Source organism: Grammomys surdaster, unplaced genomic scaffold (assembly GCF_004785775.1).
Source record: "Grammomys surdaster isolate TR1022 unplaced genomic scaffold, NIH_TR_1.0 344, whole genome shotgun sequence".
Classification (NCBI taxonomy): Eukaryota; Metazoa; Chordata; class Mammalia; order Rodentia; family Muridae; genus Grammomys; species Grammomys surdaster.
Genome location: NW_021604763.1, coordinates 1776987 through 1804931, shown reverse-complemented (window position 1 = coordinate 1804931; position 27945 = coordinate 1776987). Strand labels below are relative to the sequence as shown.

The 27945-nt window shown below is 50.7% G+C and overlaps 2 protein-coding genes across 4 annotated transcripts; one reads left to right on the top strand and one right to left on the bottom strand.

Moving 5' to 3' along the window:
- Fam166b (family with sequence similarity 166 member B) lies at positions 1-2083 on the top strand. 3 transcript variants are annotated; one of them, XM_028779073.1, is made up of 6 exons: positions 1-101; positions 694-917; positions 986-1182; positions 1304-1355; positions 1433-1630; positions 1831-2083. In XM_028779073.1, the coding sequence occupies exons 1-6, from the start codon at positions 40-42 to the stop codon at positions 1917-1919; spliced, it is 822 nt and encodes a 273-aa protein (XP_028634906.1). In that variant the 5' UTR covers positions 1-39; the 3' UTR covers positions 1920-2083. The 3 variants fall into 3 exon arrangements, with proteins under 3 accessions (XP_028634906.1, XP_028634908.1, XP_028634907.1); XM_028779075.1 differs by having other exon boundaries at positions 40-101; positions 986-1146; positions 1262-1355; positions 1479-1630; positions 1831-1962; XM_028779074.1 differs by having other exon boundaries at positions 40-101; positions 986-1146; positions 1262-1355; positions 1831-1919.
- On the bottom strand, positions 2009-22226 carry Rusc2 (RUN and SH3 domain containing 2). The gene is made up of 12 exons (XM_028779072.1): positions 21768-22226; positions 12495-14588; positions 6903-7544; positions 6522-6707; positions 6288-6428; positions 5391-5467; positions 5035-5209; positions 4840-4945; positions 4163-4209; positions 3010-3814; positions 2783-2920; positions 2009-2700 (listed from the first exon to the last, which is right to left on the bottom strand). Exons 2-12 carry the CDS (start codon positions 14518-14520, stop codon positions 2499-2501), a joined length of 4545 nt encoding a protein of 1514 aa, XP_028634905.1. The 5' UTR covers positions 14521-14588; positions 21768-22226; the 3' UTR covers positions 2009-2498.
- Between the last annotated feature and the right edge of the window lie 5719 nt (positions 22227-27945).

Here is a 27945-nt window from a genome sequence, read left to right as displayed (position 1 = left end):
CCTTCTGGAAGGGAAATAAAAGGAACTGCTTCGATTCCCATGGCTACGGTCAACACTTCCATCCCAGGGCTCAGCCCTGAGAATCCACATTATATCCCAGGGTAAGACTTCTCCCCAGAGTACTCTCCTGCTTGCTTCTGGGAATGGGTCTTGGGATAGAGGAGATGGTTCACTTAGACACTGGGGTCAAGCTGATTTGAGAACTGGGGTTGTCTATGGTGTGGTACAGAAAGGGCAATCGAGCGGCTTTACGAGACAGGTCTAACCAAGCTTTGTGTTGTCTTCCCCATGGAAACGGTAAAAGCAGGAAAGATTGGACACCCAGGCAGAGGGCTCAGAAATGCAGCATCCAGGGCTGGGGATGTAGTAGCTTCAGTGATTTAATGATTACCTAGCACACACAAGGTACTAGGTCCTGTCCCCAGCAGGTAAAAGAGACAAAGAAGAAAAAAGACCTACAAACAATCTGGGGGAAGGAGTGGTTGGGACCTGCCTGAGCCAAGCCTGAGGTGGGGTGTAGAAGTGTAGATCAGAGGTGTTTGGCCAGCCTAGGCTGCAGAGTGAGACCCAGTCTAAAAATAAACACACAAACACTTGCTGCAAGTGCACACCAAGAGCGGGGCTTTGCTGCCCGTGTCAGGATGGTGGTGGTGGGGTCCATCTTGGAGCTGAGGGGTGGATCCTGTGTTTCAGGTACACCGGGCACTGCCCGCTCCTTCGGTTCAGCATGGGCCAGACCTATGGGCAGGTGACTGGTCAGCTACTCCAAGGCCCTCCTGGTCTAGCCTGGCCTCCTGCTCACCGAACACTTCTGCCTCCCATTGTGCCTCCAAGATCTCCTGTGATCTCCAGGAGGAGACGGCCTCCCAGGCTCGGGCATGAAAGGCTCAGCTCCAGCATAATCCCTGGGTACACAGGTCTGTACAGAGGGCTGAACGGGTCTTCGCAGAGAATGTGTCCTGAGCTAACACATCTTCTCCGTTAGGTTTTATACCTCAGGCGCAGTTCATTTTTGCCAAGAACTGTAACCAGATTTGGGCTGAAGCTATGAGTGATTTTACACAAAGGCACGGGGAACAGGAGAGTCATGAACTGCCAGAGGAAGCCAAGGGAGAGAAAGAGGTGGACAGAGACCAAGGGCCGGAGGCAGAGGAGTCACAGCTGAAGCAGAAGACGGCACATGTGAGACGGGGCAGACGATTGTGCTTTGCCTGAAGGCACCGTGGGACATGGGGCTTGGCTGCCAGCTGTCTCAGGGGAGCCTGAACTTAGTCTTTTTTCTTTCATTACTGTCTCCCACCAGGCCTCCCCCTACTCCATGGATGACACAGACCCCCAGAAGTTCTTCATGTCAGGTGAGAGGAAGTGGGTGGTGATCAAAGACACGGGGAGACCCCCAGGATGTCTTGACTCAGCATCTCCCCACCCCCAGGCTTCACTGGCTATGTGCCCCGTGCCCGCTTCCTCTTTGGCTCCAGCTTCCCTGTGCTCACCAGCCAGGCACTGCAGGAATTTGGGCAGACCCGCTCACAGGGCAGGGCGCAGAAGGACCCCAAGCCTCTTCCCCCACTTCCCAGGCCCAACTTTCAGAATCTGGGTCTTCTACCTCACTATGGAGGCTACGTGCCAGGTGAGACAGCCCGTGAGAGGCTTTGGGAACTGCGCTATGTGTGTAGGTGGGGTGCTCTGGGAACTGGAATAAATAGATACCGAGAGATGTCCAATCCTGTGATTTAGCTTTAGAGGGGAAACTTTGAGGCAGCTGGGCTGAGAGTTAAATGGCCTTTCCATGCCTCTGGCTATACATGACAGACCCTCTTGGCCACACAGGATATAAGTTCCAGTTTGGCGGTACATTTGGGAATCTCACCCATGACGCCCTGGGTCACAGTATTACTCAGAAACAGCTCCTGGCCTAAGTACCTGGATTTCAAGTTCTCCCTTCTCATCCTAACCCAGTGAACCTTTTGGAATGAAGAGAGGTGGGTTAGGGAGGGCACAAAGAAAATGGTTTGGAGGCTGAGCACCTTTTTATTATTAGGTGTAATAAATAAATAATAAATAAATAAATACATAAACAGAAGCTTGGGCTACTCCTCCCTATTCTGACGACCAGGCGCTGGCCGCTGCCTATTTACAGCATGGGGGGGCCTTAGGACTCTGGCCCCAATACTGCTAACCATCTTCCTCATCATTCGGCCTAGTGACCTACAAATGACCTCTGGGTCACCTCCCTCCAGACTTGTCTACACCCATGGAAGTGTCTACACACAGCCCAGCACGGTGTGTCCCTCCCCTCCTTCCCCAGGTGGAGGTCTGGGACAACTGAGGAGGGGTAATTAACACTGAGCACGGGGAGCAGGCGCCAGCACAGAGATACGTGGTCCCCAGCTCTCGGCATACTTTTTGTAGCCAAGCCTAAGGGCTTGGGAAGGACTCTCAGGCTCTGAGTCTCGGGGGATATGAGGGTCCCTGAGGCCACCAGCATGCACAAGGCCTCAGTTTTGGCTGCTCCCAGGAGGTGAACTTGGAGTTGGGGTCAATGTCACATAGGCCAGAGGTACCAAGCCAGTGTCAGGCCCACGGCTGCAGCGCAGCCAGTCTCCTCCGGCTGGTCCCAGCACCCGGAGGACATCTCCTTTGTGGAAGCTCAGCTGTCCTGGGCCTGTAGCCAGATGGTGGCACAGTGCCTGCACCTCGCTGGAGAAACAACAAGTGCGGGTCGGAGAAGCACTATAAACAGCCAGTCTAGTTTCCCAATGCTCAATTCCCCTGGGCGTACCACGGAGGTTTGGAGGGCACGGCTGGAGGGTGCGACTCCTGCAGGTTCTCTCTGGGCTCTGGCTCCCGACGGGCCCCCATTGTCTGTGCTACTAGCTGGAACACAGACTTGTCCAGGCTCAGCCAGTCCGAAGGCAGCCTAGGGGAGAGCACACAGATTCTGGATCTGCCTGTGTCCTGATTTAGACCAGGCTTGCCACACCATCATGTATACCAGTAGTGACTCACCTGTTTGTGGGCCGGGCTTCCCGCTGAGCTTTTCGAGAACCGAAGAGATGTCCCCACTTGATGCCCCCAGGTGAAGGCTCTGCGGCCCCTTCCTCATTTTCCGTTGGTGGGGCAACAGGCCCTTCCCTCTCTCGACTACGCCTCAGCTCAGCTAGCACAGAGTCAGGGGGGCTCCCCATCCAGAAAGGCCAGCCCCTTTCCTGGCCAACGGCCTCCTCAGGGGCAGGGCAGGCCTCTGCCCCCTCTACTACACCTTCCCGAGGCGGAGGGGGTGGAGCCTGGGACAGCCCCCCACTGCCGACGCCTTTCTTCTTCTCACTGCTGCTGCTTCGAGGGAACCTAGAGCCCTCAGCAGTGCCATCGATGTAGACCTGGGAGCTCTGCATGAGCTGGTACCACCAGCCGGCCTGACCCCCTCGGGCCCACTTGCCATGATCCGAGCTCCCCGCCACCACAGCCACCTCTTCCTCATCCTCTTCTCCACCTTCTGAGGCACCCACCCCCTTCACCCGCTCCCCAGGAGCCACCCTGTCCATGTCTCCAGGACCCTCCTGGCCTCGGGCCCTGGCCAACTGCAGTGTTGAGTGTGCGGAGAGCAGCAGGTCCTGGGACACACGCAGCAGTTCCTTGTGCTGCCGCTGCTGCCGCCCACTCTGCAGCAGCCGGTGCTGGAACAGCAAGTCCAGGCTGAAGGGCAGCAGGGCTAAGGGCTGCAGCAACAACAGCAGCTCCTCAAAGAGGCCAGGGCACACCGTGTGTGCGGCCCGCAGGAAGCCCCATGGCTGGTAGTGGGTCTGGATGATATCTAGGGAAAGAGAGAGGGACAAAGTCACACAAGTCTAATCTGGCCTGAGTGGGACACCGAGAAGCAATCGGGACAGCCACTGAGTGCATCTGCACAGGCTGTGGACTCGGCTTTCGTGGGCACAAAGCCTGCCGTAGTATGCCGTGCATTTGTGTAAACATCCCCTAACCTGAAACGGCAGCTCTGAGTTTAGAGAGGAAGGCTGGGGTTCATGGCTTCCCTAAACTGCTAGACTGCTTAAGTCTGCTGCTGCTTCACGGTTCTAAGTCAAGTAGAAGCCCCAAACTCTGAGAATGAAAGTCTGGGTGGTCCTCCCCAACGTGGGGTGGTAAGCAGAGCAGGCATTACCTTCATGGTTGTACAGGTGATTAAACCAGAACTCCAGGGACCGGATGCTGTAGGAAGACGGAAAGAGTTTAGTGTTGTGGATACAGCCGGATAAGGAGGGGACAGGTGTAGACGGCTGGTGGATACAGGGAGGAAACACCAATGAACAGCTATGGCAGGGGCAATGACACCTTGCAGTGTCATCTGGAAAGTCAATGGGGTTGTGGGGAGTGGGGTGAACATGAGATTCACAAGTCAGCCAATTCTTGGAATGGAGACAGCCTGCATGTACGTCAGGGTGACTAGTGACTGAGAGGACAGGGCGCGGGGCGGGGGGCGGGGCAAAGGGAATGACCGGGCTGCTACCACTACTACGCACTACTGTGACATGTGTTCTCAGGTCAGTCTGAAGCAGGATTTAGAAGCAGGGTTGGAGTTGAGAGATCACAGTTTGCAGACCCTGAACAATGAGAAACCCAGCCTGCTTCTAACCAGGCCAGGCCATGGCCTTCGAAGTGGAGGGGCCTGTTGGTGGGAAGTGTCAGTGCCTGTGAGGCTGCACCTGGATGGGGCTAAGGGCTCCCTGAGGCCTCACAGAGACACTGCAGACACCCCTTCTGCCTCCTTCCAGACAGCCTGCCCCTTAGAGGAAGCAGAGCTGTGGTGGGGCTGGCTGGCTTGCCGTTCTACACACTCACTTGAGCAGGCCAAGGATGAAGGCGTTGAAGCGCATAGTATGACTGGTAAGTTCCGGGAACTGGCTGACTTTGTTGTAGAGGCCATGCAAGACCTTGGTGGATGGGCCTGGGAAGAAGACGGGGTCAGAGATCACAATTCTGATTTCTGGAGCCCTAAATTCAGTCTGGAGTCCTGTGTTGCGATCTAGTACCTACCGAGCTGTGTGGAGGCCTCGACCACGCTCCACGGCATGTTTTTACGTTGGCCAATGATCACATCCAGCACGAAGGCCTTGAGCCCATCCTCCAGCACGGCCTGGACTGCAGGGCACAAGTACTTCAGAACCAGGTGGCCGACATTGGGGCTCACAGAACTGTTTCCCAGCTTTGCCTGCAGATGCACAGGGCGAGCGTGAGAAGCCTGACCTCGGCCTTACTTACTCAGCCCTCCTGGATGACCCTGGCCATTTCCATCCCAGAGTTCCAACTCTGGGCTCTGGAGTCAAGAGAGCAAGGGGAGGTGACAGCTGAGTCTCCAGGGCATAGCTCAGCTCTTGACAGTGTCAGCATACCTTGATGCCAGGATCCCGGCTCGTGCCAAAATGGGCCACAATGAGGTCCACAGCGGTGTTGACAGCTTTTACCAGCCCTGTGAGGGAGAAGCAGATGTGGCAGGTCCCCTTTGCGAGACTCTAGCCTACCTGATGGAGGCAGGCCCCTTGGTGGGGAAGAGGAAGTTGCCCCTCCCCATCCACGGGTCTGACGGTTCTTTCCTTCTCAGAGGAGCTGGCTGCTCTCTTCCTGAGGGCTTTCCCCCTCTGACCTTTGCCTTTCACTTGGCTCTACAAGCAACTCTGCCTTCTCCTTTGCCGAGCTCCTGCCCTCTGGCCCACTTAGTTATTCACCCTGAAATAGCTCCTGGGTTACTGGTCACTAACCTGCTGACCAGCATGCTCCTGTCAATCCTTGTCTTCTGTCACCAACATGATCGCCCAGAGTGGCTTCAACTACAGTTGTCAACCAGAGTACTTGGGGCCCTTTGTTTTGCTTCTTTTGTTTGTTTGTATCTTTTTGAGATGGTCTCACTGTGTAGCCGTGGCTGTCCTGGAACTGACTAGGTAGACCAAGCTGGCCTGGAACCTGCTCTGCCTCCCAAGTGGTAGATTAAAGGTACAGACCACCATGCCAGGCTCCAGTAAATGTTTTTTAAATAACATATCAGTCTCTCTCACTGTACTTAATTTGGTGAGGGAAGGGGCTGCAGCCGGATTCTTAAGTTCCTGATGCATGGCCCTTGCTCACTCAGGCACCACAAAAACTTCTACCTACCTCTTTCCCTAACGCCCATGGGCTCCTTACTGGTATTTGGGGTTTTAAGACGGGTCTTCTGAAGGATTACCTAGTAGTATACCAGGCACCACAGGTACGAATGGTGGGATCCCTGGACCAGGCTGGGTGTTAACATGTACCTTTTTTCTGAAGTATGTCGATGGAAATGGCCTCCGAGTTGCCATCTGGAGACAGACAAAACTCAGCTGGAGGCTTCTCAGTTAAGGAGAAGGGGTCCTGCAGGTCAGGGCAGGTCAATGACAATGGCTTTGCAATCTGACCTGGAAAGAAGAAAAAAAAAAAAAGTCCTGAGAGGCTCTCTCCCAGACCCCTCCCAGCTTGCCCTGGGTGCACCAGGGACCTCGGCCACATACCATTCAGCCGGCAATTCAGATGGCTGGTTGTACCAAAAGAACCGGGGAACTCAAAGATGGGGTTCCTGCGGGCCAGTCGAGCTTCCTGTGGCCTTCGATCTAGGCTTCCTGATAAACCAGGTGGCCCTAATGGGTTCTTCCTCCTATATTCCCGCCACTTGAGGGCTTGAGGGGATAGGTGGTTGGCTGGAAGAGGAAGCAGATGAGAGGAAAAATTAGGAGGAGACAGCATTTTATCTCTACCCAACGGCCGTGTAAAATGCCAGAGCTAGACAGATGTGTCAAACACTTACAGATGCTGTGGACATGATGTCCGCTGAAAGCCTAAGAACCCACCCAAAGGAGATGTAGGGTAGCTTGGGCTACGGATCAAGCTCATACCATTGTTGGGCCTGGAGGCCATGCTGCCCTCGACACCTCCTCGAGCCAGACTCTCTGCCCTGGTGAAGCCAGATCTCCAGGAGCCCAGAGGTGGCAAGCTTCCTGTGCCATGAAGCCTGTACTCAGCCAAGGTCGGAATCTTCTGGTCCTCCTTCTGTGGCTGCTGGGAGGTGGCAGGCCGCACAGTGGGAGGACAGGTGTGGCTCCATGGTGGTAGACTTTCTGCTGCTGTGGCCTGCTCTGGAGGCGGGGAGCAGGAGGTAGAGGCAGATGAGTCAGTGCTAGACCCAAAGGGGCCGGCACTCCGGACTGGGGAGTAGCTTCCCAGGGGTGATGGCCTTGAGGTCTCTGGTTCAGGCCCAGCGTTTCTGGTGCCTTGGCCAGTGGTCTGGGATGTGAACGCCTGTGGCTCTCCTGAGGGAGCTGGGGCTGGGCCTTGAGCAGTAGAGATAACCAGTGGGGCAGGTTGCTGTGTGCGGCTGCAGCCTGAGAGGCTGTAGAGCTGGGAAAGGCTGTGGAGGGCCCGGGCCTTGGCCAGTTGCTTGGGGAAGTGATGCTGGAACACGAACGGCTGGATAGGAAGGGTGGTCGGCCTCTGTTCCTTGCTGTAGCGAAGGACGGGTCGGCTTTCGGTGCCACCCCCTGTAGCAACAGCGATGGAGAAGGACTGAGACAGAGAGACACTGAAACCCACGCGAGAGGAAGAACCAAGAGGAACTAGGAGGTGATACCCAATGGGGATGATGGACTAGCCTGGGCTGCAGACCTGAACAGGGGCTGGCAGGCTCCCCCTTTGAGGAGGGGATGCTGCTCCTCCCTGTAAGCCTCTCCTGCGTTTATGACCTGGATTGCCTTCTGCCTCTCTACCTTCTCGTCTCCACAGGTGTCACTGTGTGTCTGGAGGCTGCATGCGTGAGCATGCGCTCCCTTGCAAAGGTAGCTGTATTTCAGACTTTCACACAGGTGGATGACTCCCGAGCCCACAGCTCACAGAAGAGTTCCCCTTCTTGACCATCCTGCTGTGGGGCTTTGCTTTCTTTTTAAACGAAAACAGCCTCTCTAGAAACACAGTTCCTAAACTATGCCCCGGGGAGGCTTTCAGACTCTGATGTTATCAGCTCCACCCAGGTTTTCCTGATACCTTCCATGTCTGTCAATGGTAGAACCACCTACAGAGTCAGTGCCAAGATGCTGCTGACTCCGGGCTCTCTCTACCCAGCTCCCTGTCCTCACTCACTCACACACCCCACTCTGTCTTTGAGCATATTCAGCAGCAAGACATGCATTTCCTTGCAGCCAAATCAGCCAAACTTCTTGTCCCTATGCACTCACAATCCTGATCTCCCACGATCCCATTCCCTCATAAGAACACCAGAATCCACTTCTGCGCTCTTTGAATAGGGATGTTTTCCAACTCTGAGTCTTTTTTTTCAGCCACTTTTCAGGTCAGTGTTCCTTAAATCACAGGTCTCAGAACTAAACTGAGGTCCAGAACAACAGAGGGTGCCAAAACACTGCTCAAGCTGCAGATATCTAAACAAACACAAGGTGGCGCCACATACACTTACAGGGCCTAAAACCCGGGTGTGGCTCAACAACTAAGAGGCAGGAACTCATTTCTCCACAGATCAAGAAACTTAATTGTTTTTTGGGACAGACTCTCATGTAGTTCAGACTGACTCTGAACTTGCTATGTAGCTAAGATGGCCTTGGATTCCCAATCCTCCTGCCTCAGCCTCTAAGTGTTGGCTGTGTTCCAAGTATGAGCCACCTTGTTACACACAGATCAGGGAAATTTAAATTAGAGACATTAAGTCATTGTCTCAAGTTAAGGTCACTCAGCTGGGAAACAGCAGAGCACCGAATGTTGCCCAAGCCAGAGTCTGGCTTCTGGGGCCAATGTTCTCCACCACATCACATTACACACGCAGTGATGTCAGGCTGGGTTTGCCAGGCCATCTTTCTTATTCACATCAGTGAGTCATGAGGGATGGGCACACAGGCTCACAGCGAAGAGTTTCAGACTCACCCCAGTGCTTAGAGGACACTCTGTCTGCCTTGCTGGATTCTATATACTTCCATTCAGCTCTTAATCATACCTAGTCACTAATACCCTAGGGCCTCTCGTCCCTTCTGTGCTGTGCCTGAGATTCCATCACACCCTTCCTGCCCAGGAGTCCTCTGACCCTGTTTCATTTCCTTTTTGTAAAGTGTCAGGAAGTATTTCTTAATGCATTTGCTGTCTGTTACTTTTCACAGGATCTCCAGAAAAGTTGGGACCAAATCCTCTCAGTTGCTGTGTCTTTAGGGTCCGAGCACATCACGAGAACAGAACAGTTAAATGAACAAATCTCCACTTCTGATTCAGTCTAGTCTCCTCTGCCTCAAATCACCTTATGGACTACTCTTGAAAAATGAATTCATCGCCGGGCAGTGGTGGCGCACGCCTTTAATCCCAACTCTTGGGAGGCAGAGGCATTTCTGAGTTTGAGGCTAGCCTGGTCTACAGAGTGAGTTCCAGGACAGCCAGGGCTACACAGAGAAACCTTGTCTCAAAAAACCTTTGAAAAAAATGAATTTATCTGTGGTTATTGCTCAAAGAATAAAGATCACACATGTTGTGTACCTGGGAAGCAGCCCCAGTTTCTGGGTTGCTTCTTAGAATGCAGCAACCAGAGTTCCATGGGAAGCTAGTCAGTGCTCAGTGTTAGCGAGGGAGGACCATCGCCTGCTGGAATCTACCGGCACACGTCGGCTCATCTCTGTGCAGGGCTTTGGAAACGGCTCATGCACATTTTGCAATTTGTTACTCGCCCAAAATCAACTCAAGGACACTTTCCAAACTGAATTTCACTCTGGCCTCTACTTTATCAGTTTTGTTCTATCAAGATTTGGCAAGATCCCTTTTCATAAATGCCAACCCTGCTGCTCAGGTGTTTCAGCTTCTTCCAGTCATGCCCAAACTGGTTTTTCCTTGGCTATCCATAAGTTCATCGAACTATCAACTCATTTGTTGACTTTAAAAAGAGTGCATAGAACTCAGGGGAAAGACCGGTGACAGGGGTCACTGGAGGCTGCCTTGACAGAGAAGTCGCACTGGGACTGGGGAGGAAGCTCTTCTGGTTGAGAGCCTGCCCAGTAAGGCAGTACGCCCGGTCAGCCCTAAAGGCTGAGGACATCTAGAGGTTCCTATAGTCCCAGCAGGAGGCAGAGGCAGCAGCATCAAAAATTCAAGGTCATCCTTGGCTACACAGTTTGAAGATAACCTGGGATGGACAAGACCCTGCCTCAAAATAGTTAAAAAAAAAAAAAAGTAAACCTTATTTTGTGTGATATGGGAAGAGGTATGTGGAAATCACAGGTCAAAGTTTTCCCCATTTAGACTTTAGGATCAAACAGCCTATTAGTAAACGCCTTTATTGGCTGAACCGTCTCCCTGACCCAAGAAAAATATTTTATAAATATTAACTATTTTATAAATATTTTTATAAATATTAAAAATTCTTTAAATTTTTTAGTCTAGTGAAAAATACTTTAGTGGCTGGCCCTCTCCTCCCGTCTCCTCCTTTCCTTTTCTTTTGCTCCATTTTCTTTTATCTGTGGTGTGTACGTGTGTGTACGTGTATGTACATGTTTGTGTGTATGTGAGTACTTGCGGAGGCCCCAAGTTGATACTGGGATTCATCCTCGATCACCCATCTACCTCAAACCCAGAGCTCCTGGATATGGTCAGTCTTCACAGCTAGAGTGTTCTGGGTGTCCCTGTCTCTGCCTGGAATTATGGGTAGGCTGCTACACCTACCAGGTATTGGTGGCATCTGCAGGTTTCAAAGGTGGTGACTGACACCTGGCAAGGAGCTGTAATCACTAAGCCACGCACCAGACACTATTTAAAGTATTTAAACATTTTGAGACAATATAGCCCTGGCTGGCCTGGGGCTCGCTATGTAAAACAAGCTGGCCTCAAACTCACGAAAGTCTACCAAGCTTCTGCCTCATGAGTCCTACCTAGGCTTAAAGGTGTGTGTCACCAGGCCTGACTAAAATACATGTTTTAATGATCATTGTATGTGTGCCCGTACGAGTGTTGGGAGTCAGAGGACAACTTTGTAGAGCTGGTTCTTCCCTTACATATAAGTTGTAAGGATTGGACTCAGGTTGCCAAGCTTGGACTGCAAGGGCCCATACGTGCTGGGCCATCTTACTGGCCCATCTTAAACTTCAGCATTCGATTCCTAAATACTAGAATTACAGATGTGCCTGTCAAGCCCAGCTTCACCTCCAACCTTGAGGGCTGCTCTGCTCGGCCCTTAAGTCACAGCATCCCCAGGCTCTACTGTTGTTTACTTAGTCATTTCACACATGCTCCCTGGATGACTAGTTTTAACTACTGCCCCTCCCTCCCTCCCTCCCTCCCTCCCTCCCTCCCTCCCTCCCTCCCTCTCCCTCCCAGACAGGGTCTCACTCTGTAGCCCTAGCTGGGCTAGAGATCACTGAGTAAGTAGACAGATTGCTTAGAACTCACAAGCCCACTACCACTCCTAATCCAGCGACTTCCTACTGGACATGGCGCAGTCTCTCCTGCCGGGAAGAAACTTCTCCACATCTCCCACCCAAACCACCAAGGAGCTTTCTAAAATGCAACTCAAAGCGTGCCGTTAAGCAAACAGAAAACCAAACCAAACAATACCAACATGGCCACTCTCCTGTTGAAAATCCTACAGTGGTTCACCCCCCGCCCTCTAAGCTCTGCTAAATTAGTCTACTGCAGTTCCTGGAAAGCAACAGATTCTGTGCCTGTGTGGCTTTGTACAACAGGCTCTTCTGTGAACCTAGAATGTTCTTAGAAGAGAGTCTACAAAACCTAACCCGAATCTTTCTTCCAGGCTTAAATGTAAACTGTTGAGTCACCTAACAGCAGACTAGCAGAGACATTCGTCTGGGTTACTTGTGCCTTACATGGCTACCTTTGTATGTTTTTTTCTGTCCTTCCTTGGAATCCCATGAGGACAGAGTCTCTCTCCAGCACTGCTTCAGTACAGACCCTGCTATAACGTAATTACTCAAAATGGAATAAACCATAAAGCACTAGCTTCGGAGTCCATGTGGACCTGAACGGTCAAGGTTCAGTTCTGGGGTTTTTGCTTTGCTTTTTCTTATACCAAGTGGTCTCATTTTGTTGCCCATGTCAGCTGCCCTCAGGCCATTCTCCTGCTTCAGCCTCTAGAGGCACATACCATCCTATTCAGCTTAGGTCTCAGGATTCAGCATAGGTCTCTTCCGTGCAGGATTACCATCAATGGATCACAGAACAAACATCACTGCTACTCAGTGTGGCGTCCCTGCTGGACATGTCCCTGAGTTGCTTTAAGCCCTGCAAATCCCTGCAAGTCTACAACTGACCACATGCCTAGTCTCTGTCAGTAATTCCTTCAGAGTTTCCCAGGACACCAGTCTCCAAGTCCTAGTGATCTATTTGTCACTCTCTTCTCCCTGTCCCCACCCCAGGGGCAGCACATGTGCTGAACCAGAAAGAGAAGCCCAGGCTGGTATGGAACAAACACATATCGTGGTGTTCTCTGAGTTCCTTACCGTCGGCTCTGGCTCTTGCATCCCTCTGGATATGGCTGTTGGCTGGGCTCCCTGGGAGGGCAGGCCCAGGATCCATTAGCTGTGCCAAGGGTCCCTGCCCAGCAGCTCTGAGGCTAGGAAGTGGCATCTCGCTGGACTGGGAGCCCTGGAAAACCTGGGTGGACCAGGGTTCTGGGCCAAGGAGGTCCAAGCTTGGTCCCAAGGGCATGGACGGCAGGCTATGGCTACATCGAGAGCCCTCCTCAAATGGCCCTGCCCTGTCTTGTTGGGCTTCTTGGATGGGTGAGAACTCTTGGGAAGAATCTCCACCGCTCACCCGAAGTGGTGGGGAGCCAGAGCCCGCAGCTTTCTTCCGGCCTTTGGCCAACTCAGCAAAAGAGGTAACCCTCTTGGGTGGAGAAGCAGGCCCAGCTAGGGCTGCAGGGCCCTCACTTAAGCGTACTGGGCAACTTAGCATGCGCTCCAGTGAGCCCAAGCGGATAGGGGGGCTGCGCTCCAGACTTCGATCATAGCTTCGGGAGCGCTGCCGGCCAGTGCTGAGGTTGGGGGGGGAAGTATTTGTGTACACCTGCCCTTCAAGTACAGTGGGGCCCATGGCGGTTGCCGCTTCTGTTGAGAAACCCACAGCTTCTTGTTCCCCTGGCTGGATGTCTGGCTTCTGGAAGAGGTAATACTCAGAGGGCTGGCTGGGGTCTGGGTCTGAGCCAGGGCCTGGTGGAGGAGGACTTATCTTGGTGTGTTCTTCAGAGCAACTGGTGATGGACGAGCCAGCTGGGCTCGGGGAGGATTGTGAGGACAGGTCACAGGTGACAAGTTTATAGTAATTCTGTGTGGCCACTACAAGGCGGGCCTGGCTCTGGAAGCAGGCTGTGAGGTCAGCCACAGCTGGGCAGGGCTCACAGTGTGGGCGGTAGGCGTTGCAGTTGGCATCGAGCTCGGGGGATGAGGCATGAGGACATCCACAGCCCTCTTCCCTGTCCCCATTCTCAGGGTTGTGGGACTCACAAGACATTCTCGACTCAGCCGGGGAGGGCTGCAGGTCCAGGTAGAAGGCTCCAGGGTCTGCATGGCTGCAGAAGGAAGAGTCACTGCAGGACTGAGGGACAGAGTTGAGGTTGGCACGGGAGCTGCCATGCATCTTATTGTACAGGGTGCTGAACGTGACTAGCACACCATCGGAGCTGTTACAGGAGGAGTCACTGACGTAGCCCATGGACTGGTCAGCTGCCTCCGACTGACTGGACGTGCTGCTGCAGTGGCAGTGCTGAGCTCCTGAACCAGAGCGTCCAGGGTGTCTTGGGGATTCGTCAGAACTGAGCTTCCACTCTTGTTCAAAGGAGAAGCCAGAGGTGTCGCTGGCCCCCCCTCCACTGCCACTCCCCCCGTGTCCCCCACACTCGTCCAGCTCCATCGTCTCAGCTTCCAGCTCTGGCCGGCAGCAGTGGCTGGTGCTGCACTGGGTCCCCAAGGTTGTTGCTGGGTCCTGTTCCTGCCCCTCCACTACTCCAGGCCGACTGCGTGTTGTACCCCACGGCCTGCCCTGTCCAGGGCCAGATGGTGGCAGCTGGAAAGAAGACAGATGGAAGGGCTGGCTGGTACTGTGCAGGTGGAAGGACTGCTGAGTGACACTGTCACCAGTGCTGCCATCATGCAGGTCACCGAGTCCTGTCTCACCCACACCTTCCTGCACCAAGAAGGGATTGTGCCGTTTGGGAGCTCCAGGGCCTCGTCCATCCCGACTCCTACTCTTGATGCTGTCTGAAGACCGGGTAGGTGCCCCTGGCGCTGAGTGCAGGCTGGTGAACAGAAGGGAGTCAGCTTGTCCTAGGTCTTGGTCAGGCTGAGTGAGGCCCAGCTCTGGGGTACAGAACGGATTGGCTCTTGTGCCCCCACCGCCTCCACCTGCGCCCCCGCAGCACTGCCTGTCTGGGACTTGGCAGTGCACTAAGGGAATATGGTGGACGATGAGGGTCTCTCCAGTCAGCTTAGGGGGGCTATCCATTCTGGAAAGTTCCAACAAGGGCATCAACAGCACCAGATACTGCCTTTGGAGCCCAGTGGGGCAGAACACATTTCATCAGGAGAGCTTGGCACCTGGAAAAGAAAGGGAACCTAATGTCACCTCCCTGGAAATCAGGGACAGGCCCATCCCCAAATTATTTTCAGATGGACAAGAATCCATGAGGAATAAAGGCTCTGGATCAAGGTGGAGCTCTGACAGCACATGCTAACAACATACACGGATACCACTATACTTTCTGCATTGCACAGGCCCAGGTCCAGAGACCCCGCTTTGTTTTAAGGTCACTGTGTATCCAGGTTGAGTAAAGGGCCAGGTCTTTTTTAATGTCACATATGAATGTGTAGAGCTCAGGGATGAGTTCCTCCTCTTTCTTTTTTACAATTACATTCATTTACTACTAGAGAGCGTGTGGTTGTGTGTATGCGTGTGCCCCAGTGTGTGTATGGAAGTCAGAGGACAACCTGGAGCTCTGTTCTCTCCCTCCACCGTCTGAGTCCTAGGGGGTGAACTCAGGATGCCAGGTTTGGTGGTACCTGCTGAAGTACCTCTCAGGCCTTGTCGTTCTCCTCTAAGCAGTAAATAATGACCACACACACACACACACACACACACACACACACACACACACACACACACAGAGACACACACACACGGAACAGTGACATAACTAAGTAAAACCACGTAGGACGTCTGGAGAGCACAAGACACTTAGGGAAGGAATAGCAATGCCTGTGCAGCTATGGCAGGCACGTTTACAAATGAGGAGAAAAAAATTAGACATATATCAAATGTATCTCAAAATATACTATACCAGTTGATCAAAGACTCCAGCACTTATCCATCTTCTTCCCCCATGAAACCCAGAACCCTTATCCCTCTGATTACTGTGAGCTACTATAGGAGGTTTTTTTTTTTTTTTAAATTTTAATTTATCTATATCCCAAACACTGCCCCTCTTCCTAATCCCCCCCTTCTCCTCTGAGAGTGGGGGCCACTCTGGGTATCCCCCCACCCTGGTGCATCATATCTCTGCCAGATTAGGCACATCCTCTCCTGCTGAGGCCAGACAAGGCAGCCCTGGTAGGGAATGAATACCACAGTCAGGCTACAGCTTTAGGGAGAGCCTCCACTCCCATTGTTGGGGGCCCACATGGAGACTGAGCTGTGTGTCTGCTACATATGTGCCGAGGACCTCGTTCCAGTCCATGCATGTTGTGTGGTTGGTGGCTCAGTCTCTGAGAGCTGAGTTACTACTGTAACACAGAGCTTCTTAAACATACTGGAGGAGACACTGGATAACTGCAAGTATTGCTGACAAGGGGAGTGAGGCCACTCTTATCACCACCCCATCACTCTGTCGCACTCCTACACAGACCTGGCAAACATGGGGCCTAACACAGTTCTGATGCTTGCTTAGGTCAGGGTTCAGAATCTTTAAAGTACCCCAATTTGTCTTTGTTTTAGCCTAGAGCAATAATTCTAACCCTTCCTAATGCTGTGACCCTTTAATCCAGTTCCTCATGAGGTGGTTACCCCCAACCATAAAATCATTTTTATTGCTACTTCATAATTTTGCTGTCTTGAATCATTATGTGCTAACTGTAATGCTATGCAGGATACCTGATATTCGAATCCTGTGAAAGGGTTGTTTGACTCCCAAAAGGGTCATTATGCATAGATTGAAAACCAGCAGCCTAGAACCTTCACCGCTGGGATTTCCTGAAAGGTCTATCCAAGTTTTATCTCTGAGAGGCTAAAGTTCTGTCAGCCATGAGCTCCTCTAGTCTGTGCAGAAATGACCTCTCCAACTCTTCTTTGCGTAGGCTGTCAGACTCAGGCCTCTTTCTCCTAGACCCCCCAAGACTAATGTCTTCTGATCTGTCGATCTCTCTTCTCCTTTTGCCTACTCTGGCTTTAAACCTCACATTTACTTTCTCTTAATCATTTAACTGAACCTCTGACAGCACTGACAGCTGAATGTTTAACTCACTTAGACCAAAGGGCCCAGCTCCTCGAGTGGAATACAGTAGAGGGCCAGGCGAGTTATATATGCCTAAAGAAATGCATTCAAGGGAAATGCAAATATCCAACAACCTATGTATGAGGGACAATTATAGTAAGTTATAATTAAACATAATTATACATTGCAATTATGTATGCTAAATTACATTAAAATTAAGGCTTCTGAGAGGACGTCTCCTTTATTGGATTTGTAAGTGTTATTGTGTTGAGTATGATATTCAGCATGGATGTTGAAAAGCAAAAACTAGAGAAGTTAAACTAAGTTACAAGGTTAAGAGTTACAGAAGAAAAAAATAAGAATAAAAACAAAATAGAGACAGGGTCTCACGTATCACAGGCTGGCCTCCAAATCCACATCTAGCCAACAATGACCTTGGATTCCCGGTCCTCCTGCCTCCACTTTCCATGTGCTAGGATCACAGGCATGAACCACCATGCCCAGTTTATATGTGCTAAGGACTTAGCCCAGGTCTTCATGTATGCTAAATAAACACTCTACCCATGAAGCCCATCGTCAACTCGGGGGTAAACCGTGGTAAACCATACCTAACGGTGGTGTTTCTTATCTCATTAAACATCACTGTGCTTCAAAGGATACCACTAAAAAAGTAAAAAGTGATCGAGGGGACAGGTCAGATGTAAAGGACTTGCCATGCAAGCATGGAGACCTGAGTGTGGTCCCCAGATTCTGATTTAAAAAGTCAGGGCACAGTGGCACATGCTTGTAAACCCACCACCGGGGAGACAAGGACAGGCAACTGCTTAGGATTCTGGCCAGCCAGCCTAGCCTGCCCAGCGAACCGCAGGCCAGCGAGGGACCCTGTCTCAAAACCAAGGTCCCAAGTAATGACCCCTGAAGTCGACATGCATTCACTCATACATACACACACAAGAGCCACCCCACAGAAAGGGAGAAAGTACTTTAAATCATACTTCTGACAGTAGTTTCTAATCAAATTATATAAAAAGCTCTTACAACTTCTTTGTTTATTTCCTTTGTTTCTTTCTCCTTTTTTTTGGTGGCAGGCCTCCTTATATACCTCTGGATGGCCATGACTCACTATGTAGACCAAGCTGGCCTTGAACTCACATTAATCTACCTGCCTTTGCCTAAAGAGAACTAGGATTTAAAGTGTCACCATCCCCTTCACCGAATAGATGAAAAGATGGGCAACATCATTAGTCACTAAGAAAATAAGAGCGACATACCCCCGTTCTCCCAACAGGGTCCCAAAATCAGAACGTACAGCAACCACAAGCACTGGTGATGGCATGGAGAGATTACAACACATGGCTGGGGCACTGTAAAATGGTACAGGTCCTTGAAAAAACCATCTGACTATGCCTCAGAATGTTATACAGACTGGCCCACAAGACCCAGCAACCCCACTTCTAGGACTGAACTCAGAGGGGAGGGAGAACTTGATCACACAGAAGCCATTATAAATATGCTCAGAGCAGCATCACGCAGAGTAACCAAGAACACGGCAAGATACCAAAGCCTGTGAGCCGATGAATGAATAAGTCAAATGTAATATATCTCCCATTATTTTATATACCAGCTAAAAGTTAGTACGAATGTGATATACACACGAGATGGACTATTATTTGGCAATAAAAGCTTGAGCCACTAGAACATGCTACAACATGAAGGAGCCCTACAAGATGATATTGAGAAAAAGAAGCTGTCACAAACGACTCCTTTGTGTGGTGTTTGACTTGTATGAAATGTCTAAGACAGGAAAACCATCAGAAATGGAAGGTAGAGTCTCAGCTTCCAAGGGCTGGGGGATGTGGAACAGCTGATGACTGGTTAAGGGGGATCTTCGTGGGGTGACAAAAATGTACTGCTATCAGACACTGCAATGGCACACCGTGAGGAGACTGGCTTATGACTTGTATTAAGAAGAAGGCTACCCCAAGCTAGCTAAGGCTACACAGTGAGATCTTGTCTCAATGAACAAAAACCCACAAAAGATTATGGTTCCGGGAAGAGGAGTGAGGCAGAAAGCCTGCTGCAGTGGCTAGATTGGGGTGGGCTGGAGGGGGGTGTACTGGGGAGCTGGGGTAGGAGGGAGGGGGGCATTTGGAGAAATAAAGAACAAGACAGGGAATGGGGAACAATGGCTTAATGACATTTTAAGGAACAAGAACAATGGACAGGATTTTTTTAGGATGCTTTGATATAAGAGATACAAGACAACTTCCCCCTTACTTCCTCCTATCTCCTTTACAAATACACTGGGACACACACACACACACATACACACACACATACACACACACATACACACACACACACACACACATACATACACACACATACATACACACACATACACACACACATACATACACACACACATACACACATACACACACACACATACACACACACACATACACACACACACATACACACATACACACACACACATACACAAGCTACACACCATGAGGGTAACAAGGATGACAAGACTCTAAAATCCCAACAATTAATTGAAAATATACAGATACAGTCAGACGTGGTGCACGCCTTTTGTCAGAGTTCTGCCAGGGCTACAGAGTGAAACCCTGCCCGCCCCCAAAATGTGTGCATGCATGCGGTGTTTGTGTGCACTGTATATGTGTGTGTGCACACGTGCATGTGTGTGTGATTAAGATAATCCTATGATATTAGCTGAGTATGGTGAGGCCCTGTGGTCCCAGCTACTCAGAAGGCTGAAGCAGAGGAGTTTCTCCAACTCAGGACTTGAAGCCAGAGTGGATATCCAGTGAGACCAGGGCTCAAAACAATGTTAATGTGGTAATGAGTATTGACTTAAAATGGAAATAGAAGATGAACTCTGTGTGTGTGTGATGTTTTCTAAGTTATTTTTATTATTTTTTATACTTATATGCATGGGGAACACAAAAATATTCACAGTGCTGATCTCTGTTGAGCAATTCTGATTTTCATTTTTTTCTGTTTCATCTGTATACACACCATGTACATAAATAATTATTTTCTCTAAGAAAGGGGCCTCTTCTTACATATAATATTAGACTTTCCCCTGGAGTTCATAGATACATTCAGGCAAAACATTCATACATATAAATTTTTTTTAATCAGAAAAGAGGGGCCTGGAGATACAGCTCAGTGCCAGAGTATTACAAATAAATGAACAAACAAACAATAGCATTAAGGTGTGATCCAAGAACCTAATTTTTGAACATTAAAAAAAGGAATGAAATGGGAGCTGGGGTGGCGACACCTATAATCCCAGCATCTGTGGGGTTGGGAGAAAGGTTAGGAGTTCAAGGCCCATCTGAGCTGCAGTCAGTCTACACTAACCGGGGCTACATGAGGTGCTGCAGCAAACAAATACCAAGAGGAATAATGTACTAAGCCATTTAACTTTGCCTGGAACACTGCAGAAAGCAGGAACGAGTACATCTAAGACTTCTTTCCTGGGCACTGAGTTGAACTAGTATCAAGCAAATTTAACATTGTGGCCATAGGTAAAGAGAACTCTGAGATGAATGAACTCGCTTCATACTTCTTGTTCCTAATTAAATGAAGAGAGGAGGAGGCAGCTCTCATAGAAGACGAGCCTCCTACCTATGTCTAACTCGATAGACAGAGTAGTGGCTCAGCCAGCAGCAAGATGTGCCGTCTGGGTGTACAGCTTCAGGGACTCTCCAATTCCATCCAAACATCCCCAGATAGTCACAGGCATTTTCATTGCAAGGGTTGTTTGTTTGTTTTTGAGACAGGGCCCCTCTGATTAGCCCTGACTGACCTAGAACTGACTCTGTAGCTGAGGCTGGCCTTGAACTCAGAGATCTGCCAGCCTCTTCCTCCAGAGTCCTGAGATTAGAGGTATGTGTCTTCACACCTGCTTAACGCAAGAGGAAACCAAGGCCGCAGGGTATAGGTAGCTCACTCACAATCATAGCTGAAATGGCTCTAAGCCCAGGCATGTCCAGCTCTCAAGGGTGTCTCTACTAACTCCTTCTCAAGTGCTTGAGGGAGGCCAGTCTGGTCATGACCCACACCTGTTTCCTTCCGTTCTGGCACTCCCGGTTATGACCACTTATATAGGGTCTATCAACTAGCGTGAACCCGCAGCCCCTTTCATCCTATGTTCCCACACTGGTCAACCCTGCTTCCTGCCCTTCAGGTCCGTTCCCAGCCTTTGTCCTGGCCCGTTCACAGTTCTCACGACACTTCCCCATGCTCCGCTGTTCACAGTCCTTGGCTTGCTGGTAACCACCCTACCCTCACGACACTCCCAAAATGCTCAGTCACACACTGTACAACTCCTGTCTAGCCTCCGAGTTCTCTCCGGGGTGAACGGTGGAAACAGAGCTGAGGGTCTGTCTGCTTATGGGCAGGACAACTCCGGAAGAGAGCTTCCTGTCTTTGTTCATCAACAGCCGTCAACAGCATCCTTCAGTGGGTCACTGAACCTAGCTGCTTCTTTCTGGTTTCTTCAGAGCTGGCAGGGAGGCAAAGGCACTCATTGTTATACTTTAGTAATCTGACCTTGACCTGAGGTCCTGCTGAGAGCCACTGTGGGGCTGGTTGTCTTCTCACGGGCAGGATGGAAGGGAAGAGGGCGGGATGGTGGACCTGAGGGTATTAGGTTAGCTTATGCTTAGGTCCCTCCTGCTAGGAAGCTGCTCTGTATGGCAGGGCTGAGTATAACAGGTCAGGTGCCTTCTGCATCGCAATGTCCCTCTCTCCAGACACTGTGAGGCATTTGCTCAACATTCGTTCTTACTGCATCCAAACCCGGAGCTTGACAGCTTCTACGGTAGCATCTACGGTGGACATGTCTGTGTGCATGCATTTGTGCGTGTGTGGGGAGGGAAAGGCACCCAACCTTCTTGATAAAAATGCTCCCTTCATGTTTTCCAGCATAAACTTCCAAGAGCTGTAGCGGGATCTCCACCCATTCAGTCTTTTGTCCAGATCTGACAACTGCAGAAACAGCAGCTTCTTTAGAAATACCCAGAGAAAAAGAAAGAAAAGGAGCTTGCTTCCTGACCACATAGCACGAATGGCATTGGCTCAAGCCTCTTTCTTTCCCAGCCCATGCATGCAGAGATGAGTTTGTCTGCGCATGCTGGCACTCTCTCTATCCGAAAGACAAAGCCACCCTTCAGAAGCCAGAGCCCAGATGCTAATGATGAGCCTGCCTCTGCCTAGTTGCTACCTCCCACCCCCCACCCCAGAGCCCTACCTCTGCAAGGAGCCTCGAGCTGGATCCGGTGGCTCCCGCTCCTTTTGCACGCCCGCCGTGCTCTACCTCGACAATCTCAGCTGAATCACTGGTCCTCGAGATCGCACAGGGGAACCGGGCTGATATTCTAAGATCTGATTTCTGTTAATACAATGGCATCCTAGCTAATGCAGGGAGGCTGCGCAATCTCAGCCTGTCTTCTTGCTGCTGCTGCCGCGGCTGCTGGGCTGCGGTGACGTTGCTACTAAGGGGGAGGGATGGGGAGGGAAAGGAGCAGGCAAGCCCACAGTGCAGCCACTCAGTTCCTGGCCGGTCCCCTCGGCCTGTTAGCCTGGGGGAGGGGCATAGAGAGAGAAGTCAGCCACAGAGGGCGGTAGGTGCTGGGAGACGGAGACATTCCAGACAGCAGCAAAACACAGGGCGAGCTCAGCCTAGCTTCTGTCGAGTCCTAATCTTGGGAGAAGCCTGGGGAGAGCCTGGGTGCTTCCTTCCTTCCTTCCTCTCTCAGGCCGCTCCTTTCCGACCTTGGCCAGAAGCCTCTCCCTCCTCTTTTCCTCTACAGTGAACGTCTGCTAGTTTCCCAGCTTAGTTCTTTAGTTAGGTTTCCAGCTGGGTTAGGGTGGAGGGCCATCCTGAAGGAGATTTTGGAAGCCCCACCCAGAGGCTACAAAAAGCAAAACAAAACAAAAATCCTAACCACGGACCTGCATTCCACCAGCAAAACAGCAGGCGCTTTTCCTGAAGCCCAATCTCAGTGCTGGGTACCTAGGGTTCCTCAGGGTGGGCTTCTCGGAGCAGGTGGTTGTGATGCTCCAGGCCTGGGTGGCTGCAGACCACCTCCCTAACCCCGGGTTCAGCTGGGTCTCCCGGCTCCTCAGAGGGTCTAACAGTTGCAGCGGAGCGGAGCTTGGCCGGTCACATCAGTTTTTGGTTCTTGCTGACTTGGGTTCAACCGGAGTCTTAGGAAGTAGGATCCCTTTAACTAGGCAGAGTCTGGAAAGTGCCTTCTCCCAGAGAAAGGGAGACAAAGGAAAGGGACTGATTTCTTAGTCTTTGCTTTGTCTGTAGACCTTCTGAACTATCCACCTCTTCCTTGCTCAGGTTCTGGGCCGATCTGTGAGAACAACCGAGCAGCACTGGACCATACACAGGCAGATGAACCAACCGCCTTTGTGCCACTGCTCATTACCCGCCAACACATCACCTTTCAAGACAACCATGGTAGCACATGCCTCTAATCCCAGCACCTGGGAGTCGAGGACAAGCAGATGTCAGTGAGTTCAAGGCCAGCCTGGTCTATATATAGAATTCTAGGGTGGCCAGAACTACATAGAGAGACCCTGTCTCAACCCCCCCCCCCAAAACCAACCAACCAAACAGCCGCCCTCCTGGTGGGCTTGGTGGTTCCCACTGAGTCTTGCACATTTGATTTTGTTCTAAACTGTTTCCTTTACTCCCCCCATCCCCCCCACACACACACAATTTTAAGAACTGGATTGAACTGAAGGCTTTGTGTGTCTCAGGGAAGCTCTCCTCCCCTGAATATTTCTACTCCATGGTTGGTTCAATCTGTGGATGGATGGAGAACCCAGGGTATGGAGGCTGACTATTCTATCTCAACTCCGCCATGAAGACTCTGGATTTCAGGTCTCAAGAAGCCTTTGGAGACAGTGCTGAGACTCCAGGTGTGCGCCTCACACTCATTGACTTCTGTTCTTCATCTTTCCCGCCTCATGAGACCTGTGTCTCCTGACTTCACGATGAACTGAGCTGAATTATAGAGGTGGGAAGTGGACCACGGCCAGAGACTCACATCTAACCTTGACTTTGCTTGAAGAACAACAGCCCCTGATCCTACAAAGTAGCAGACAACAAAGAAGGGAAGACGGAAAGAGGAGGAGCTTGCACCCCTGAGCAGCCATTACCAGCCTTCTCAGGATGGCTGAAATGGTATAGGGTACTTGCCTTTTCTGGAGCTGATAGAGACTACTTGGGGTGTGTGTGTGGGGGGGAGGGCTTGCAACATCATCTGTGATCAAGTGCATGGTGTACTAACTACTTAATTCCCATGAGAGCTCTGGTCCCAGGGTCTTTGTCCCGGAAACGACCTGTGTCTGCACAGGTCTAGCAACACACAGTCTGTGCTTCCTGGAGTTCAGCACACCACAGACCATGGTGCTATTTTACTACCCTACAGCATGCCTGGTGCCCCAAGGAGGTATGGTGACCCTAACATCGGTGACCCTAGCATCTGTGACTCTAGCATCTGGAAGGCTGAGGAAAAACATTGTGAATTTGTGGTCAGTCTGGATTACACAGCAGGACCCTGTTTCAAAGAGGAAGAGAGGAGAGAACTGTGTAATCTCAGCATTCCTTTGTCCTCGACATTTCCCAGTAATCACTCTGCTGACCTTTCACCCCAGGGAACTTATTTGGGAATACGTGAGTACTTCTGTTTATGTTATTCCATTCAGGTATATTTGACATAAGCAACAACTTGCCCTTGGCCATATGTCACCTCAAACTGTTAGGAATGAATCTAATACCACATGCTCAAATTAAGACAAATCAAAATAAATTATGATAAACTGTATTTTTCTGATCTACAAGTGTCCCGAGGCAATTTTTTCTTTTACATTTAGGGTGTGTGCGTGAGTCTATACATGCCACGTGTACATATGGAGGCCAGAGGACAACTTTCAAGGAGTCAGTTTGAACCCAGGTTATCAGTCTTGGTGGCAAGCACCTTTGCCTATAGAACCAACTTGCTGGCCCATCCTGAGACCGTCAATCTCTGTGTGAATGCTGTATGCATGTGGGTTTGTGTGCAGGGTTTGGTAGGTACACGCTCACATGTCACCAAGTCGAGCAAAACTAGCTAGTCATCAAGCCACAGTGACCCAGCTGTTTCTGCCTCATGTACTTGAGGGATCACAGGCACGCCACTGGGTCCAGCTTTATACAGGTGCTAAGGGTCTGAACTCAGCTCCTCATGTTCCCGGGGCTGGTACTCTACCAAGCAAGCCATTTCCAAGATCACACTGCAAGCATCTATATGACTCCTGTCATATACAGGCACTATGGGGTGTTCTGAAATCATAATCTAAGATAAGGGTCTCATAGTTTTATTAAGATCATTGCCAATATGCTTCTGGGGTGGACAGGGCAGCACCATGTTTGGGGAAGCAATATCAGAGTTAGAACGTGAGTTTCCATTTTTTTCCAGCCTTAATGCACAAAGCTGACCTGCTCCTGGTTGAAGCTGGGACCCTAAACCCCCATGTTCACCAACTCTCTTTCCTGGTTATGGGGACTCTGACAGCAACTCAAAGGGATGATACTCCTTAAAAGGGAAAAATTCCAGAAACACCTGGTCAAAGGCAAAGTTAGGACTGAACATGGTTTGCTGGGACTTAGGAATAAGTCTCTGGGAGCCATGAGACCCTCCAGCCAGTGAGGTACGAGTCTGAGGGCCAGGATTCAGATCCACACACTTATGTGAAAGGCCAAGCATGATGGCAGTATGCCTGTAATTCCTGAGCCAGGGAACTAGGAGGATCCTGGGGCTTGCTGGACAGTCTAGCTTCCAGGTTCAGGGGAAACCCTGCCTCAAAACAATAAGGTCTTCCCCTTTCTGTGATTGAGGAACACACTCAAGACGGATCTCTGGGCCCTACGTGCATATGCATGCATGCATTCTTCCACATATGCACACACACAAACACATACAAAAATATTCAAAATAAGAAATCAACTTTCTTCGTGGCTCCTAAATCAGTTGTTTATAAACGAACCACCTTCCCTGGGTGTGAGGGTCTGTGTCTTCAGAGGCTGCGAGATTAGATGAAGGTGCTGACTCTCCTATTCTGAGACACACTCAAAGAATTTGCATATTTAAGAACTGTCACCATAGTTGACTGTGGTGTCAGTGACTGAGTTACAAGGAGAATAAACAAGCTGCCAGATGTCTGAACACACCTGGCCATGACCTCAGGAGTCTGCTTTTACAAATGGAATGATAGCCAACGCCCCCAAGGTCGTCTGGCTTCACCCTGGGCAGAGTGTAGCTGCTCCTACCCGACAAGGATGCTTATGGTTCCTAACTGGCTTCATGTTATTTTGGACTCTAAGCAAGGCTGGCCAGAATGCGGGGAGTGTTCTGGAAGGGCTGACCCAGACACAGCAGCTGCTCGCTCATCAGTCCTCCCTAATATAGCGTCCTCTTTCGAAGCACACTTGTTCTGCTTCGGGTTTGTGTATGTTGCCGCCTCTAAAGTCAAACTCTCTGCAAAAGGCCTGGCTCTGTAGCAGGACAGGACAACCTGGTGTGGATATGCCTTCCTTTCCCCAAGTCTAGCTGCTCCGTTATGAACCAACAATGTACAAGCAGCTTTAAAATATGGCTGACAGAACCCACGGAAGACCTCACACAGGTTGGTTTCCTGCCTCTTAGTCTCCACAGTGACTGGAGCTCCCAAGGTCCCTATCAATCATTGAAGATTGCAGCCCTGGGCAATTACACCCAGGAAAAGAACAAACCACCAGTGGGTGCTGACCAAGAGTCAATTTTTTTTTATTTCATAAAAAGCCCAACAATAATCTTAGCTTTGCTCCAGAGTCTCTTGTTTCAGGGAATGGATTTTTACCTAGAAAATCGGTCTTTCCTACCAATCTAAGCAGCGTGTATGGCGACCTCCATCAACCCGTCACCTTCCTTAGCTCAGCGTCTAGCACCTGGTCACTCTTATGGTCCCTGTTAGGATAATTATAAAGTAAACCAAATCCAAATCCCGACTGCAGGGAACATTCCCAGGCAAGGTTAGTAAACAGGCAGGTTCAGGCCCTCGGCATCCCATCGTGAATGTGCTGACATGCCTTCCTCACTCTAGTGCCTCTAGAGACTGAGAACCTGCTGCAAATCCTCTTTCTTCCAAGCAGAGGTTAAAGGGGAAGGAAGACGTCAGGAAACTTGGCAAGATTCAGGTCCTACCTTGACAGACTGAACTCTTCAGATGAGGGATGGAGAAAACAGCAGTCAACGAGGCCTCAGGATAAAGTCTCCCAATGCCAGATGCAGAAGTCAGGAAGCAAGAAACCACGAGGCTAGAGACAGGACTAGGGGAGCTGAAGCCTGGTATGGTCTGCTTTGCCTGGACAAAGTTCTTAAGTACTAATTTGCAGGAATAAGGCAGCTGGATCAAATAAGGCCCCTCAGCTGCTTCTCGACTGTCCAGTGTGGTCAACACCTTGCTAATTCTTTGGCAGTGCCTTTTGGTTCCTGGGCACTGGGAAGCCAAGACCCAGTGTTCTCTGCTCCCCCTCCTCCCAGACAGTGGACTGAAGCATGCAGGATGCCAAACGGCTAGCCAATCAGTTTGCCCAGAGCTGTAAATAAAAGGGCACATGTGCACAGAAAAGGGGCTATGAGAGGAATCTAGATTGAATTACAAACACCATTTGTGGGACCAGTGTGGGGGAGGGGGACGAGAGAGCAGAGGGAAGCCTGATGCCTTTCAAGGAAATCTCCAAGTACACCTCCCGAACTCCGCCCACCCCCACCCCCCAGTGTGACTGTCATCTCAGGCTCACTGCCTTAGGGAACTGGTTCCAGTGTGGCCATCTTCTCAGCAGTGGGGACAGGGGCTCTGGGACTTTCCAGGATGTGCCTTATTTTTTCCAGTAGAGTTTAGATGGCACCAGCTCCCAGCGTCCAGCTCTCCGTGCTTGGGGAGAACACTGGGGACGACCTTTGTAGCATCAGCAAAGGCACTACAATGGTGCCTGCTTTCGTTATAAGACCAAGGTTAGCATAAGTTTTGTTTTCATTCGCTTACTGGGCTCTGTCCTGAGGCTTCAAGAGGTTAGGTTCTGTGAAGTACAGAGCAAGAAGTTGATATGACAATGGGCCTGGGTTCCAAACTGACACATGGCTTGCCAGCTCTGGAACTCTGGGAAATCAGTCAACCTCCCCCAACCATCAGACTCTAAGCTGCTGTGCTATTCCCTCAGAGGCTTGAGCTAGAACTAAAGCGACAGCACATGTCATACCTGACACAAGTGCTCAGCAGGACGGCACTACTGTTAACCTGTCTGTGGCAGATGACTAGTGTGGTGGTTTCTTTTCTCTTTTCTCAGTTTTCAGGAAAATCGGAAGCCTTTAGGTCTAAGGCACTTGTGG

Excerpts from the sequence above, each read along its gene's own strand:
- Rusc2 (XM_028779072.1), bottom strand. The coding sequence starts at position 14,520 with ATGCCCTTGTTGGAACTTTCCAGAATGGATAGCCCCCCTAAGCTGACT. Across the intron at positions 4,210-4,839 it reads TTCATCCTTGGCCTGCTCAA|CATCCGGTCCCTGGAGTTCT; the intron begins GTGAGTGTGTAG and ends GTCTTCCTACAG. Across the intron at positions 2,701-2,782 it reads GTGCCCTCCAAACCTCCGTG|CGAGGTGCAGGCACTGTGCC; the intron begins GTACGCCCAGGG and ends TTGTTTCTCCAG.
- Fam166b (XM_028779074.1), top strand. The coding sequence starts at position 40 with ATGGCTACGGTCAACACTTCCATCCCAGGGCTCAGCCCTGAGAATCCA. Across the intron at positions 918-985 it reads CATAATCCCTGGGTACACAG|GTTTTATACCTCAGGCGCAG; the intron begins GTCTGTACAGAG and ends CTTCTCCGTTAG. Across the intron at positions 1,631-1,830 it reads CTATGGAGGCTACGTGCCAG|GATATAAGTTCCAGTTTGGC; the intron begins GTGAGACAGCCC and ends TTGGCCACACAG.